This window comes from Equus asinus, chromosome 24, assembly GCF_041296235.1.
Source record: "Equus asinus isolate D_3611 breed Donkey chromosome 24, EquAss-T2T_v2, whole genome shotgun sequence".
NCBI classification, from domain to species: domain Eukaryota; kingdom Metazoa; phylum Chordata; class Mammalia; order Perissodactyla; family Equidae; genus Equus; species Equus asinus.
The window spans coordinates 22,684,096-22,698,744 of record NC_091813.1 but is presented as its reverse complement, the minus strand read 5'-3'; the positions used below and the strand labels follow the sequence as shown (position 1 = coordinate 22,698,744).

General features: G+C 41.3%; 1 protein-coding gene across 4 annotated transcripts in view; it reads left to right on the top strand.

Annotated features, from left to right (window-relative positions):
* UBE3D (ubiquitin protein ligase E3D) overlaps positions 1–14,649 on the top strand; it is a 153,970-nt gene that overhangs the window by 129,701 nt on the left and 9,620 nt on the right. Inside the window, exon 10 of one of the 4 annotated variants that reach the window (XM_070496280.1) lies at positions 1,314–1,457. The exons of the other annotated variants lie outside the window; for them this stretch is intronic. Within the exon in view, the coding sequence (XP_070352381.1) occupies positions 1,314–1,340 (27 nt within the window). The 3' untranslated portion in view covers positions 1,341–1,457. Of the gene's footprint in view, positions 1–1,313; positions 1,458–14,649 lie in introns of those variants that run through there. 4 annotated transcript variants of the gene reach the window in all.

Below are 14,649 nucleotides of genomic sequence, written 5' to 3'. Positions count from 1 at the left end.
CGCTAATTTAGAGAGCAGCTCAAAGAAAAGCTGCCCCCCGCTTGAAGGCGCGTGGGACCGGAGCCCACTCTGCCAGCCAGCCTCTCCCTGCCCCGCTTCTCCATGTCGCTGCTGGAACCATCGCACCCGCAGCAGCTTGGAAACCACTGTGCTCCTCGCTCTTCTCTCCACCCAATCTGCTGCACTTGGCTTTGTTTTGCTCACTGACACCTTTGAGAGACTGTTAAAGCTTTGGACCCTATTCTAAGAAAAATGTACTTCCACTTAAGATTTTGCATGCAGTTTCAGGGCATTCTTAGACTGCTCCCCCACCACCATCTAAAGTAAATCCCCAGATCCAAACCCGTTTTAAAAGTCAGACTGCATGTTTTTCACGCTAAACAAAAACAACAGCAGACAAACGAAATACGATGATGTCAACCGCCTAAACACACTACCTCATAGTTATTTTAAGTTCTTTTTGGAATGAAACTGTAAGAAACCTAGATCCCAGTTCTAGCTCTGCAGCCATTAGCTGAGTTGCCTTCAACAAGTCATTTAAGACTTCTTTGAGCCTCGGTTTCTCTATCTGTAAAAAAATGGGATTTAACTGAATTATTTTTGAGGTCTCTTCCAGCTCTGGTGTTCTGTAATTCTGTGAACGCTTGAAATCAATAGTCCTCTCTACAACCAAGCATCGGTTTCTCTTGTTAAGTCTGGATCATTAAGTATTTTTGTGTGTGTGGTCCAGTTACCCCTGTGTCCTTACAATTCCATTATTGCACATTTCCTCTTCCCTCACATGTCCATCATCTCCATCCCCAAGCCAAAAGAAAATTGATTTATCTCCTCCCCTTTCTATGACTCATTGAGAGTGGTTAACTATTTCCCTGAGTTAAGCTCTCTAAATAAGTTTGGGCCAGATACAGGAAAAGATAGTGGTGACAGATAAGCGTCAGTGGATGGGGTGCTAATGTAGAGGGGATTTATGGGGGTGTACATGGGCACTTCGGTGAAGGAAGTAGGAGCACAGCTTGAGACAGAAGAGGGGCAGTGCCAGGACGTGGGATACACTCATTTTCAACCTAGGTCTCCTCAGCCTCCTTGAAGTTAACCCTACCATTCCCCTTCTCAGAAAAAAAGAATTCCTTAGTTTGAGGCAATCGTTTCTCCCAGCCTGTAAACCCCAGTCATGGTAACGATGCTGCTAAAGTTACAATTTATTGAGCATCGATTTTGCAATGGGTACAGTAATAGGAGCTTCGTGGATTTTATCTCCTTTAGTCATTATGGCCACCTTTTGGGAATGGTGCAACTATTTCTGTTTTTCACAGGAGGGAACTGAGGCTCAGAGAAGCTAAGTCAAAGCCTCACAGGCAGCAAACCACAGAGCGAGAATCCAAGCCCAAGTTTCTGGATTACAGAGCCTTTTCCCCCCTGTGGTGCTTGCCTGCTGGGCCACCAGCATAGAACTATGAGAGAGTCCTGGGCTTGACAGAGCGGTAAGACGGCGTCTGCCTCAGTGCGTCTGCCTGTAGGTGGGCTTGTTATTGCTGCTGCTCCTCACTTTCTGCAGGTACCTACAATTTATGAGATAATTTTCGAAGTGAGTGGCATGCCAAGAATAGAGGATAACCACTGGCATGTTTCTCAGGATGAAAAAGATTATTTTTTTGTTTGTCTTTTTATTTTGATTTTCTTTTAATTCATCACTCTGCGTGGCATGTTGGAGGAACCCAGTGAATGCATCGGATGGATGACTGACTACGTGATGTGTGCATGAATGAAAAGCAGATCATTGTCCAATGTTTAAAGGAACAGATTTGCAATAGTGGATTCAGAAAGCAAAACTGTCGCGTTCTCCACCAGTATGGCTTTATTGCCTACATTTCAGGAACAAAATATCATGTAACTGTGCACATAACTCTGTAAAGCTCGGGATAGGTTTTTTATATTTCATTTTCTAAATCCCTTTGTGCAGTTACAAGTAAAGTATTACACTGCTTTTGTTGGGAAAAGGACTTATTCTACATTGTAATGATTGCACCTGCTCTGTGACAAAGCCTTGATGTTTTTTTAAAAAGCCATTTTCCAATTTAATAGCTCAAGGAAGAAGATTGTCCCTAAGGGAACTGTGACACGACTTTACAATTTACTCATTGTACAATTGTCCTTCAGTGCAAAAACGGGGAAGAAAATAAGGATGAATGTGGAAGGAAAAAGCATAGAAGAACTGACGAAGCTCGAAGGTCATTAATGACTCTAAGAGGAGTAAAAATGATAAAGTGAACACAGAAAATCACATTCTGTGAAAAATGAAATAGGATTGCTCTTAGCAAGAAGAAAGTAAGGGAAAAACAGGACAGAGGAAAGCTCGTTAGTACCTTTGGGGAGAAGGAAGGAAGGACTGCACCAAATGAGTGACTGGGTTGGAGCAAAGAACAGGTTCAAGCCCCCACTAGAACTTCAAAACAAATTCCCCTAAAAATGGACGCCAGTAAGAGCACATCGTTAGGAGAGAAGCCTGACTTCCCGGACACAGTTCTCTGTTCCCAGGAGTAAAGTCCAGAGTGAACCCAAGTGCCTGATTGTCAGGAGACCCAGCGTGAACTGAGAAAGCTGCGGTGTGGGAAGTGTGTTGATCCTTTCTGACCGATGACGGGGCAGAGCTTCAGGTGGGTGGATTTCAGCCCCTCTGATGACATTTCCTGACATTACAAAATTATCAGTGTGAATGTCATGGTCCCCCTTCCCGCCACTGTATACCCCCTTTTTCTACCCTCTTCATCCTCATTGGGAAAGGCATTCATTAGCTGGAAGGCAGCAGCACTAGTGAAATGCACGTAACTCAGATTGTTTTTGCAAGGTCTGACTGTTGAGTTTAAATAGAAGTCTCTGCAAAAATAAAACTCCACCCCAAATGCAGGCCATATGCTGAGTTTAAAAGGTTGCTGTGGGAAATGATACAACCTTTAGCCTCTATGCCTGTCATTGCCAGCTCAGAATCCTGATAAGTGTACTAATTTATGACGATAGGTTTTATTTTCATGCCACTGGAAATAAAACCAACAACAAAAACCAGTGGCTGCCTCAAATGCTGGGGTTCTTGTTATTCCATTTAGAAGCAGTATTTTGGTAATGGGGCTTTTTGCTGTGTCTCCACATGCTGCGTTTCTGGTCCTCGTACAATGTAGAAAGATGATTAGAGAGTACAGAATGAACCGATAATCAAGTCTTACATTGAGGTGAAAAATGAAAAGATTGTGTCGAAAACCCATTCATGTCCACTCTGGTTTTTTTGCCAAATGTTCTTGCTGTGACCTACTTCTGCAGATAAGAAAAATGATTGTGCCATCCTTCTGTGACGTTATGGCTACAGAGAACTGTTCCCAAGTGTCTTGGTGTAGGTGGCCTTGCGAGGATAAGCATTAATTATTTTCAGACTGCTGATGTATCATCACCTCTGTGGTGTCTATATTCGTCTTCTAAGAATGCATCATCACTCTCTAATTATAGGTGATCTTGTGGGATTAGATCTTTTGAGTTAGACTAGAATGACACAAAATATGCATGGAAAGCAAACATTTGAAAAATTGGTGAGCCATGGTCATTAACATCCAAACTCTGCCTCAGTGTTCGGAAAAATGCTGGGCACAATCCTCACGTTGTCAATGTCACCACCTGCCTAGTTCCTACATTTTAAGTCATTTGATGAGTGAGGCTGTCTTTAAGTTGTTTTCAACACAAAAACTGTTATCACCTGATTCTAATTCTTGGACTCTTCCAATGTTACCCCAACCGATAACTTTTATAAAAAACAAAATCACCGTAGAATTCTCAGGAGCCCACTCTGTGATAGTTATCTCTTCACGTAGCTGGAGGAGCAGTGAGGGTCTCTGCCCCTTGGTCTCAACTGTAAGGCCTGTGAAGCCGTGCTGGGCCAAGCTCTAAGTAAAGCCATTTTCTGGCCAGGGTGCTTTGCCAAGTAACATGAAAGTATTCGAGTACTGGGGTTGAAAATATCAATGTACCTAATCTCTTTTTAGCTCCATCCTATAAAACATTTTTTATTTGACACTCCAAAGAAAAGTACTAAACCTGGATTCTAGTTACATAATCAATTAATTCAATTGTTTAGCCAACAACTATTTGTTGAAAGCTTCTTGTTTGCAAGACCTTGTGGAGGGATATACAGAGATTTAGAGAAGATGTTACCATTCTGCATGCAAGTTTGCTTTTTTCGGGGGTGAGGTGGCTAAGAATGGTTTTTATTGGGAACACTGAAACAGCAAATGTCAGCAGGAAGAGGCATGTGGTCCCCCTCTCGGCGTCCGTGTGCCTGAGCAGGCGCTGCTGGACTTGCATGGAGCTGTGTCCCTTGCAGGGGTTTGGGAATTAAAAACCACTGGGGCTTTGCCTCTTGAAGCCTACTCTAAGAAGTAGCTCTCTGAATCAGCAGTTCAGGTGTTCAATAGATGATGAACGTAAAGCTGGAGTCTTTGCATATGTCGAGGGTGCTGACCAAGGTGTAAAGGTCCCTTTCTTGTCCCCCGCCTACCACTGCTGAAACTCAGTGCCACTTTAAACAGCGAAGTTGAGAGGTGGGGGAAGGACGGCTTCCAATTCCATTCCCTCCTGTGCAGCAGATGTGCCCACAGGAACAAATGCACAGTATGAGGCTGTCAGGTTTCCAAAAGAATTTAGCTAATGGGCTTCATCGCTCATAGAGCTTGAATCCTGGAGAATCAACACGAAGGTTAGAGACAAGTATAGAAGTTCAGGCTTCTGAGAGTGAGTGAGTGATGAAGTTTGTGGGCACTGTTTCTAACTTGGGAGTTCTAGTTTGCCCCACCCAAAAGTTGAAGTAGCTACTCTTGCATAAACGGAAAGAAAGCAGACATGAATTCTTGTGTTAACAGTCAGTTAATTTAAATTTAAGGAAAAAGTTCTTGGCTGGGGAGAAGGCCAGAATATTGAAGGAGCTCTGCAGCATCTCCTCCAGAGGCATTTCTGATTAATATGTCTCTTGAATGGCTTAGGTGTACAGGTAATGGGAAAAGCTGACTCAGGGCTGCCTCCAGGCTCAGCAGAAAATGTATTCTGGGTACCACTGTAAGCATCATGGAAGACCTGAAAATCACTGGCAGGAAGGCTAACATTATACAGTTCAGATTCCCCCAAGGAAAAAGATGTTTATGAAATTCAACTTTAGTAACCTGAGTTATGAGCCACTTGTTTTCTGCAAACATCAGAGTTAATAGTCCCTGTACCATAAACTGGTTCACGGCATTGCATTTTCGGATCCATTTTTCTTTTCACTTAAGAACAACTTTTTACTTCGTACCAGAAATTTCCTCTGAGATTCCGAGAGAACCATAGAAATCAGTTGCCAGCTTGTTACTGTGACCTTTGGGACAAAAGGAAACCCCTTTAGAAGTCCTCACGCCGCCCCACACCTGCCGCTCCCTGTGGCTGCCTCAGACTCTGTGCATTAGTTGAGCAATGGGCCTGGGAACAGTGTGGCATTGAGGGATGGGGGAACGAATGCTGAGGCCGACTGGGAACCTGGGCTGACTCGCCTTCAGCCTGCGCCAGGCCCGGCTCCATTCCTCCACTGCTATATCACCCCAGGCCTGCTGTGCACTGAACTGTTTAAACATTTCCCTGAGGCCAAAATTTAATTCCTTCAGGAAGTTTTGAGTAGTCCAGGTGTGAGTTATACAAGGGGAAGAAGGGAAGATAGAAGAGTATATTGGAAAGGAGAGTTGCTGAGATGACTTCTCACACCCAATCCATCTTTCCCCCAATATTTTTGTGTGTGTGACATTTTATAAGTCAAGTTTTTATTTTTTTCTCCTCCCTTAGTTGGGACAGGATGGCTAGAGCTAACAAGAGTTGGCTAATTTCTCTCCCCCAGTTCAGTTAGGTTCTGACAAAACCCCAGCAGGTTAGGCTCTGGTTAGCTAGTGTCACCTGAGGGCAGGCCTGGTTAAGGGCACAGTGCTCTGGGTATTTCAGAATGGTTCCTTCTCCCCTCCCCCTGCTGGAAGCATGAGGGACTTTTCTCTGATATTTGCTGTGGAAACCTGGTAAAGCCCCAGGAGGTAAATCTCACAAACTGTGGGAGCCCTTGGTGACTGGGTCCCCTGGAGTTTTTAACTCTTAGACTTGTCCACACTGAGCCTCCAGCAACTCTGTTAACAATTGAGGTTTTCCTGTCCAGGCGCTGGTTCCTGCAGTGGTTTCTGCTGCTGAGTCTCTGCTCCACTACGCCAGGACTCCCTGTATTCTGCTTCTCCCCTCATAGTTGTCCTGTGTCCTCCCTCTTATGGATCCAAGCAGAGTTCTTGATTTTTCAGCTTTTTACCTGTCGTTACAATGGAGTGTCGACTTCCAAGCTCCTTACATGTGGAGCTGGAAACCAGAAGTTCCCCCAATATTTTTTTATTTCAATCCACGTTAACCGAGAATAGTTTGGATATGGAATGTGTTTATTGCGCAGTTGAACTCATAGGATTGAAATATGAAATGTTTTATTTTTTTTCCCAATCTTCTTTACACTTTGGGTTGAGGAGAGTGGTTGTTGCGTTCTTTTTCCTTCTTTCTTTTGGTGATAATTAACGTTCAATAAAATGTGCAGGTCTTAATTTTTCAATTTGATGAGTTTCAACAATTGTACATACACTAGGTTGCTCAGCCGTGGTACTATTGACATTTTGGACTGGATAATTCTTTGTTGCGGGGAGCTGTCCTGTTCATCCCCAGCCTCTACCCACTAGACACCAGTAGCATCCTCTAGTCATGACAATCAAAATTGTCTCCAGGCATTGCCAAATGTCCCCTGGGCGGCAAAACAACCGCTGATTGAGAACCACTGATAGACACCCATGTAACCACCATCCAAAAAGAAGAGAGAGATCAATCCATTCCTTTAGAAAGTTCCCTTCGAGTCTTTTTGTTAATCCTCCTTCCTAGGAAACCTCTGTCTCTGATTTCTATCATCATAGATTCATTTTGCCTATATTTGAACTGCATGTAAATTAGCCCTCACAGTGTGTACTCTTTCTTTGTCTGGCCTCTCACTTAATATGATGTCTTTGCAGTTTATCCATATTACTGCATTTATCAATGGTTCATTCTTTTTTATCGCAGAGGAGTGTTCCATGTATGAATATACCACAATTTGTTAATACATTCTCTGGCAGTGGACACTTAGGTTGTTTCGATTTGGAGCTTTTTTGAATAAGGCTGCGACATATATTCTGGTAAAGCCTGTTTGTGGACATATTTTCATTTCTCTCAGTAAATATCTAGGAATGAAATTGCTGGGTTGTAGGATAGATGTATGTTTTAACTTTTAATAAACTGCCAAACACTTCTGCAAAGTGGTTATGCCATTTTACACTCCCAGCAACTATATATGAGCATGACAGCTGCTCCATATCGTCATCAACAGCAGCATCCTTTGGTGTTGTCAGTCTTTATTTTAGCTATTCTGGCGGGTATCTCATTATGATTTTCTTTTGCATTTCCCTGATGACTGGTGATATTGAGCAGCATTTCAGGAGCTTTTTGGTCAACTTACGTTCTTTTGTGAAGCGTCTAAGTCTTTTTAGGGTTGATTTACAGGAGTCCCTGGCGCCCCCTTCCCCCAGTAGATTCGAGTTTTACAGGACCCTTGTCAGTCCTCAGGGACTGAGAAACCTTTTGCCATCTAAATAAATTTGATCTAAATTATAAAAACTACTGTGAAACATGCCCTTCTGGTTTTTGTTTTCTTCTCTGTTTTCAAACCTACTGTGAGGTTTAGAGAGGATTTTCCTTTAGTGAGGTCAGAAATACTTCTCCTAATGAGCCAGACGAGTATACAGAACTGCTTAATTTCCTATGCCACAGCCTCCACACAGCGCTCGGGCCTCCCTCGTCCTTCCACAGCTTCACAAACAAGTGAACAGCAGGGACTTGTCCCCACATCACGCAGTGAGTCACCTTCATAATTTCACGTCCAAAAGATTTCTTGGTGAGCCTTTTTCTGGAAGTATTTTTCTTTTACTCATATGGGAATGTTTTTACCTCATTAAAAAAAAATTAAGTTGTCTATCTAGAAAGATTCCTTTTTCCATCTAAGTTCTGATAACAGAACTTAGTTATTTCCTTTTGGTTCCAGTGGAAAAGGAATGAAATTTCTTTGTTTTTAGTTCCTCTCCAACAAAATAATTTCTGTTGCTAAGGCGGTCTTTTTCTACCCTGTCCTCTTTTGCTAACCAGACAAAAAGATTCATCTCTGAGTAGATTAGGACCTGGTTTCTAAATAGGACACAAGGGCACCTGAGGCTGGGTGTTTTTTCACTGCACTTCAGAAAGGGAATGTGGTGGCCCCCAGGAGGGGAGACGTTTGTGTGTGTGTGTGTGTGCATGAGGTAATGTCACCAGAGGGCTTTGTAGGCGATAAGGCAGTCTCTAGGGTGGTCTCTAAATACCATTCCCCACTAAAGGAACCAGGCTCCTTGGGAACAGGGCTGATTCCATGTCTGGGATAGAAATGTATAAGACGAGGCTGTATCCTGTCCTACTGGAAAGCAAAAAACAACAACAACAAAACAAACAAAAATCTGTTGTAAACTACTAGGATCTTGTCAACCGGACTCAGACTCCAAGGTTGAAGAGGTTCTCACTGATGAAGACGGACAATTTGCGCATCAATGAGAATAATGACTGCAATGGATTAAAGCGTATCAAATATATTTTAAATCCATAAGTTCCTGACACTAAAAACAAACAAAAACAGCCACCACATTCCAGTGTGTGGAAAAGTACAGGACAAAAGACCTGACTTCTTCAAAATATAAACTGCAAAGTGAGAAAACTGAAAAAGGAGAAAACTATGATTGAAAAGAAACTTAAAAGATGTATGAATTAATTGTAATACTTGCACCATATTGGGATTCCGATTGAACAAATACCAATTGTTAAAAAATTTTATGAGCTAGTTGGGGCAATTTGATCACTGACTGGACATTTGATTATGTTAAGGAATTATTGTTAGTATTTTAGATGTGATCATGGCATTGTGGTTTTATTTTTATAGTAGTCTTCTCTTTTAGAGACACATACTAAATTATAAACAAAATAATAAGCCTGAGATTTGCTTCAGAAGAGTTCTGTGGCAGGGGTTTGGATGAAACAAAATGGCCATGAGTTTGTAATTATTGTTTCTAGGTACTATTTGTGGATTTACTATTCTCTTTACTAGAGAATATATTAATATTTGAAATTTTTTATAGGTTAAAAACAAACCAAAAACAGTTAAGTGTCCTGCAGATTGTTGGTATCATGAGTTGACTGACAGAAATTTGAATAGGGAGAGATGGCTGCTGGGGACCACTTCTCAATGAGGATCCCTGTCTTGCTGGGTTTCTTTATAAGATTTTCAGAATGAAAAGATTAGTCTCCCACTCATCAACCTGCCCCTAACATTTTTCTCTCCACATCTGTTTATGAGCATCATACTAATGTTATGAACCTAGCATTCTTGAGGAAAAGAGTGAGATCATGCATGCTTATCTCATACTGGGTCTTGGTTGTCCAAAACTCCTGACTGAGGGACCCCCAGCTGGGCCCACTCATTTCTTATACTTTAGAAAGATGAAGACACTAAAGAAATTTTAGGGAAATTTTTAAAAATATTTTTTATTTTCAAAGAAATGTTTACCCCTAAATCCATGGAAAATAGAGAACATTTTTCATAGTGTTTATAGGCCTTATCCTTAAATACACCAAATGGAATAGTTCTGAGAGCACAGAAGACTCAGTGGAATACTTGTTTATGCTCACAGCCTTTTAGCAATTTCCCTGTGTTCAAGTCACCTAAACAATATATGTTTCAAAATTTTCTCCATTCCCCATCAAAACATAGTGTATTTTTTCTCATGCTTTAGAACTTGGACAAGTTATAGTCCTTACTCTCATTGGATCAAAATTTATGTTTCTGTGACTCCTCTCAGAACTTCCTGAATCCTGAAGAAATTATTTTGCTGTAAAGGACCCCTAGATACTTAATGTTAATTTTGCAGCTCACCAGTCATGAATTGCAGGCCCCCTTTAGGCAGGCAGAGGAAGGCTCGTGACTCAGTAAGCTTCCCAGAGACGAGTGTGGGAAAGAGATTGCCTACTGGGGGCCATTCACAGATGTTGCAGTATCTGATACAGTCCTTGACCAACCAGAGAAAAAGGATGCCCCATCATGAGAAGGAAGCTCATGGAGAAACTGAGGCATCAAGACTGGGTAATCTGATCATGTAGCCTCTGGAAAATACATGTGTTCTTTCTTCTAAGCCAGGCTGCCTCTTTCAGCTATATATTGTGCCAGCTCTGACTTGCATTGAAGTATGCAAGTTCTTCAGTCAGTCAGTGATGCCATCTCATAGAACTTGCACTTCTGTGCAAAGATGGCAAGATCCAGGTCTCATAGTGAACTCCAGAGGCCAGCATTTTATGGCAGCTGGCTGATTTTAGAGGATGGTATTTCCTAACAAAGTATAGTTGAGCTTTGGTCATTTCCAAGTATTCAGTGCCCCAGTAGCCAGAAAAGTCCAGTCCACATTGTAATACGCTAATGACTGACTGGTTAGAGGTCATATTTATATCCATCCATTTGTTCCCACTGCTTTACACAGTGTCTTGATGAATAATCAGACACTTCTTTCTAATTAATATTATGGTACAATCTGGGCATACTTGGGAAAGGCCTAATTATTATTAATTCAGCCAAATAATTTCATGTATTTAAGACCCATAGCTTAGTCAGTAATCCTGGATTCACAGCTGAATATCTTTTTTCTTTTTTTAAACTTTATTATTTTTTTATTGCAGTAACATTGGTTTATAACATTACATAAATTTCAAGTATACTCCATTATATTTTGATTTCTGTATAGATTACATCATGTTCACCACCCAAAGACTAATTATAATCCCTCACCATGCATATGTGGCCCAATCACCCCTTTTGCCCTCCTCCCTCCCCCCTTCCCCTCTGGTAACCACCAATCCAATCTCTCTCTATGTGATTGTGTGTTGTTGTTTTTATCTTCTACTTATGAGTGAGATTATACCATATTTGACTTTCTTCCTCTGATTTATGTCGCTTAGCATAATAACCTCAAGGTCCATCCATGTTGTCACAAGTGGCCAGATTTTATTATTTTTTATGCCTGAGTAGTATTCCATTGTGTATCTATACCACATCTTCTTTATCCGTTTGTCCCTTGATGGGTACCTAGGTTGCTTCCAAGTCTTTTCTATTGTGAATAATGCTGCAGTGAACTTAGGGGTGCATGTATCTTTATGCATTTGTGTTTTCAAGTTCTTTGTATAAATACCCAGCAGTGGAATAGCTGGATCATATGGTAGTTCTATTCTTAACTTTTTGAGGAACTCCTTACTGTTTTCCATAGTGGCCGCACCAGTTTGTACTCCCACCAGCAGTGTCTCAGAGTTCCCTTCTTTCCACATCCTCTCCAACGCTTGTTAGTTCTTGTCTTGTTAATTATAGCCATTCTAATGGGAGTGAGGTGATATCTCATTGTAGTTTTGATTTACATTTACCTGATAGTTAGTGATGTTGAACATCTTTTCATGTGCCTATTGGCTGTCTGTATATCTTCTTTGGAGAAATGTCTGTTCAGATCTTCTGCCCATTTTCTAATGGGGTTTTTAGTTTTTTTATTCTTGAGATATATGAGTTCTTTGTATGTTTTGCGTATTAATCCCTTATCAGATATATGGTTTGCAAATATCTTCTCCCAATTGTTAGGTTATCTTTTCATTTTGTTGATGGTTTCCTTTGCTGTGCAGAAGTTTTTTGGTTGATGTAGTCCTATTTGTTTATTTTTTCTATTGTTTCCCTTGCCGGGTGAGACATGGTACCTGAAAATATGCTGCTAACACTGATGTCGAAAGGGTACTGCCTATGTTTTCTTCTAGAAGTTTCATGGTTTCAGGTCTTACATTCAACTCTAATCCATTTTGAGGTAATTTTTGTGCATGGTGTAAGATAATGGTCTACTTTCATTCTTTTGCATGTGGCTGTCCAGTTTCCCCAGCACCATTTATTGAAGAGACTTTCCTTTCCCCATAGTATGTTCTTGGCTCCCTTTGTCAAAAATTAGCTGTCCAAAGATGTGTGGGGTTATTTCGGGGCTCCTCGATTCTGTTCCATTGATCTGTGTGTCTCTTTTTGTGCCAGTACCATGCTGTTTTGGTTACTATAGCTTTGTAATATATTTTGAAATCAGGGAGTGTGATACCTCCAGCTTTGTTCTCTTTTCTCAGGATTCTTTTGGCTATTGGGGGTCTTTTGTTGTTCCATGTAAATTTTAGGATTCTTTGTTCTATTTCTGTGAAAAATGTTGGAACTTGGATAGCAATTCTACTGAATCTATAGATTGGTTTAGGTAATATGGACATTTTAATAATTATTAAATAACGTTATTAAACGTTAATTCTCCCAATCCAAGAGCACAGAATATCTTTCTATTTCTTTGTGTCTTCTTCAATTTCTTTCACCAATGCTTTATACTTTTCAGTGTACAGATCTTTCACCTTGTTGGTCAAGTTTATTCCTAGGTATTTTATTCTTTTTGTCACAATTGTAAATGGGATTGTATTCTTAATTTCTCTTTCTGCTACTTCGTTGTTCATGTATAGAAACGCAACTGATTTTTGTATGTTGATTTTGTATCCTGCAACTTTACCATATTCACTTACTATATTTAAAATTTTTTTGGTGGATTCTTTAGGATTTTCTATATATGGAATCATGTCATCTGCAAAAAGTGACAGTTTCACTTCTTCCTTTCCAATTTGAATCCCTTTTATTTCTTGCCTGACTGCAGAGCTGAATTTCTAAGGAGTGGTTATGTCAGTAACCAGAGGTGTGCTGGTTTGAACCCCTCAGACTGCTGCCCATCACACACCTTCAGAGACCCTCTGCAGAGTCCCAGCAGTGGCCTCTGGGCTTGCAGTTACTTTTCAAGTAGCAGCTGATATTTTACACAAAGCCATCTACATTCTTATATTTGCAAGCAGTATAGGTTTGCAGTTTTTTCTTCAAACACAATGTCTGCAATTTCAGTACCTGTCACTGGTCGATGTTATTGTTACTTAGGGTAGTGTAAGCAAAAGAGAGCCTTATTTAAGCCTTGGATATCTTATATACATAATCAGCCATTTGTGCTTCTTCCTTTCAAAATAATTAAAGAAACATGAATTCATTCATGAACAGCAGACAGAGAAAAAGATGCATCTGTAGCAATGTTTAAAATCCATAAAGCAGGGGCCGGCCCCATGGCCAAATGGCTAAGTTCTCGTGCTTCGCTTCGGTGACCCAGGGTTTCGCTGGTTCAGATCCTGGGTGCGGACATGGCACCACTCGTTAGGCCATCCTGAGGCAGCGTCCCACATGCCACAACTCGAAGTACCCACAACTAAAATATACAACTATGTACTGGGGGGATTTGGGGAGAAAAAGCAGAAAAAGAAAAAAAAGATTGGCAACAGTTGTTAGCTCAGGTGCCAATCTTAAAAAAAAAAAAAAATCCATAAGGCATTTAGATATAGTAATGATGATAAGAAGCTCTTCTATTTATTGAGGGCCTCATCTGTTCCAGGGCCTGCTGGGCCATTTATGTCTTTATCACTAATCCTCACAACCACCCACGGGCACTGAGTGGTCATTTAGCTCATGGGTATCAGGGAGGGGGTTCAATCTCAGCTTTCCCTGAGTCCGGGGCCTGTATCTTTGCTCTTCCATAGCCTCTGTGTACAGAGCACTGCCTTCTCACAAGAGTCTGTTTTCTTTCTTTCCTTTTTTTTTTCGTGAGGAAGATTGGCCCTGAGCTAACATCTGTTTCCAATCTTCCTTGTTTATTCCCCACAGCCCCAGCACATAGTTGTATATCCTAGTTGTATGTCATTCTAGCTGTTCCATGTGGGATGCTGCCACGCATGGCTTGATGAGCAGTGCTAGGTCCCTGCCCAGGATCCAAACCGGCGAACCCCAGGCTGCTGAAGCAGAGCACATAACTTAACCACTTGGCCACAGGGCTGGCCCCGAGTCTGTTTTCACTTCTCTCAATACACTCTGTCTCCATCTCCAGTCATTCCATAGCAATCAGAGTTCACCTTTCTGCACCTTCCTGGAAGCCACCTGGTTTCTCCTGGCTTCTTGTGGAGCTTAGATGTTGGGTGTAAAACTTACCACTTTGAACACTGAAAGCCCTTGATCACCACATGCCTTTTTCTAGTCCAGAACCCCGAGCTGCTCTGGACTTGGGGAAGCTCCACGAGCAGTTCTATAGAAAAGAGCCTCCTCTTTGCTTTCCATGTGGCTTAAATAAATATGCGGAGGTTCGTGGTAAAACAGCATATAGCGTCATCCTCTTGGGTGCATTCCTTCTGTCAGTACAAGTGTTTACTTTAGTTTTATTCGGCAGTTATAAAGTCCTCATAAGGCCATCCCTGCCCCTCCTTTAAAATAGATAGATTAATTCCAGTTTTATGATCCCTGTTTATTTCCAGCAACTCCAAATAACAGGCTTAAGAAATGGTGTTTATTTAAAAATGGATGTATGAGCATGTTTTCCGTTTTAAAGATTTGTGTGTCTTTAA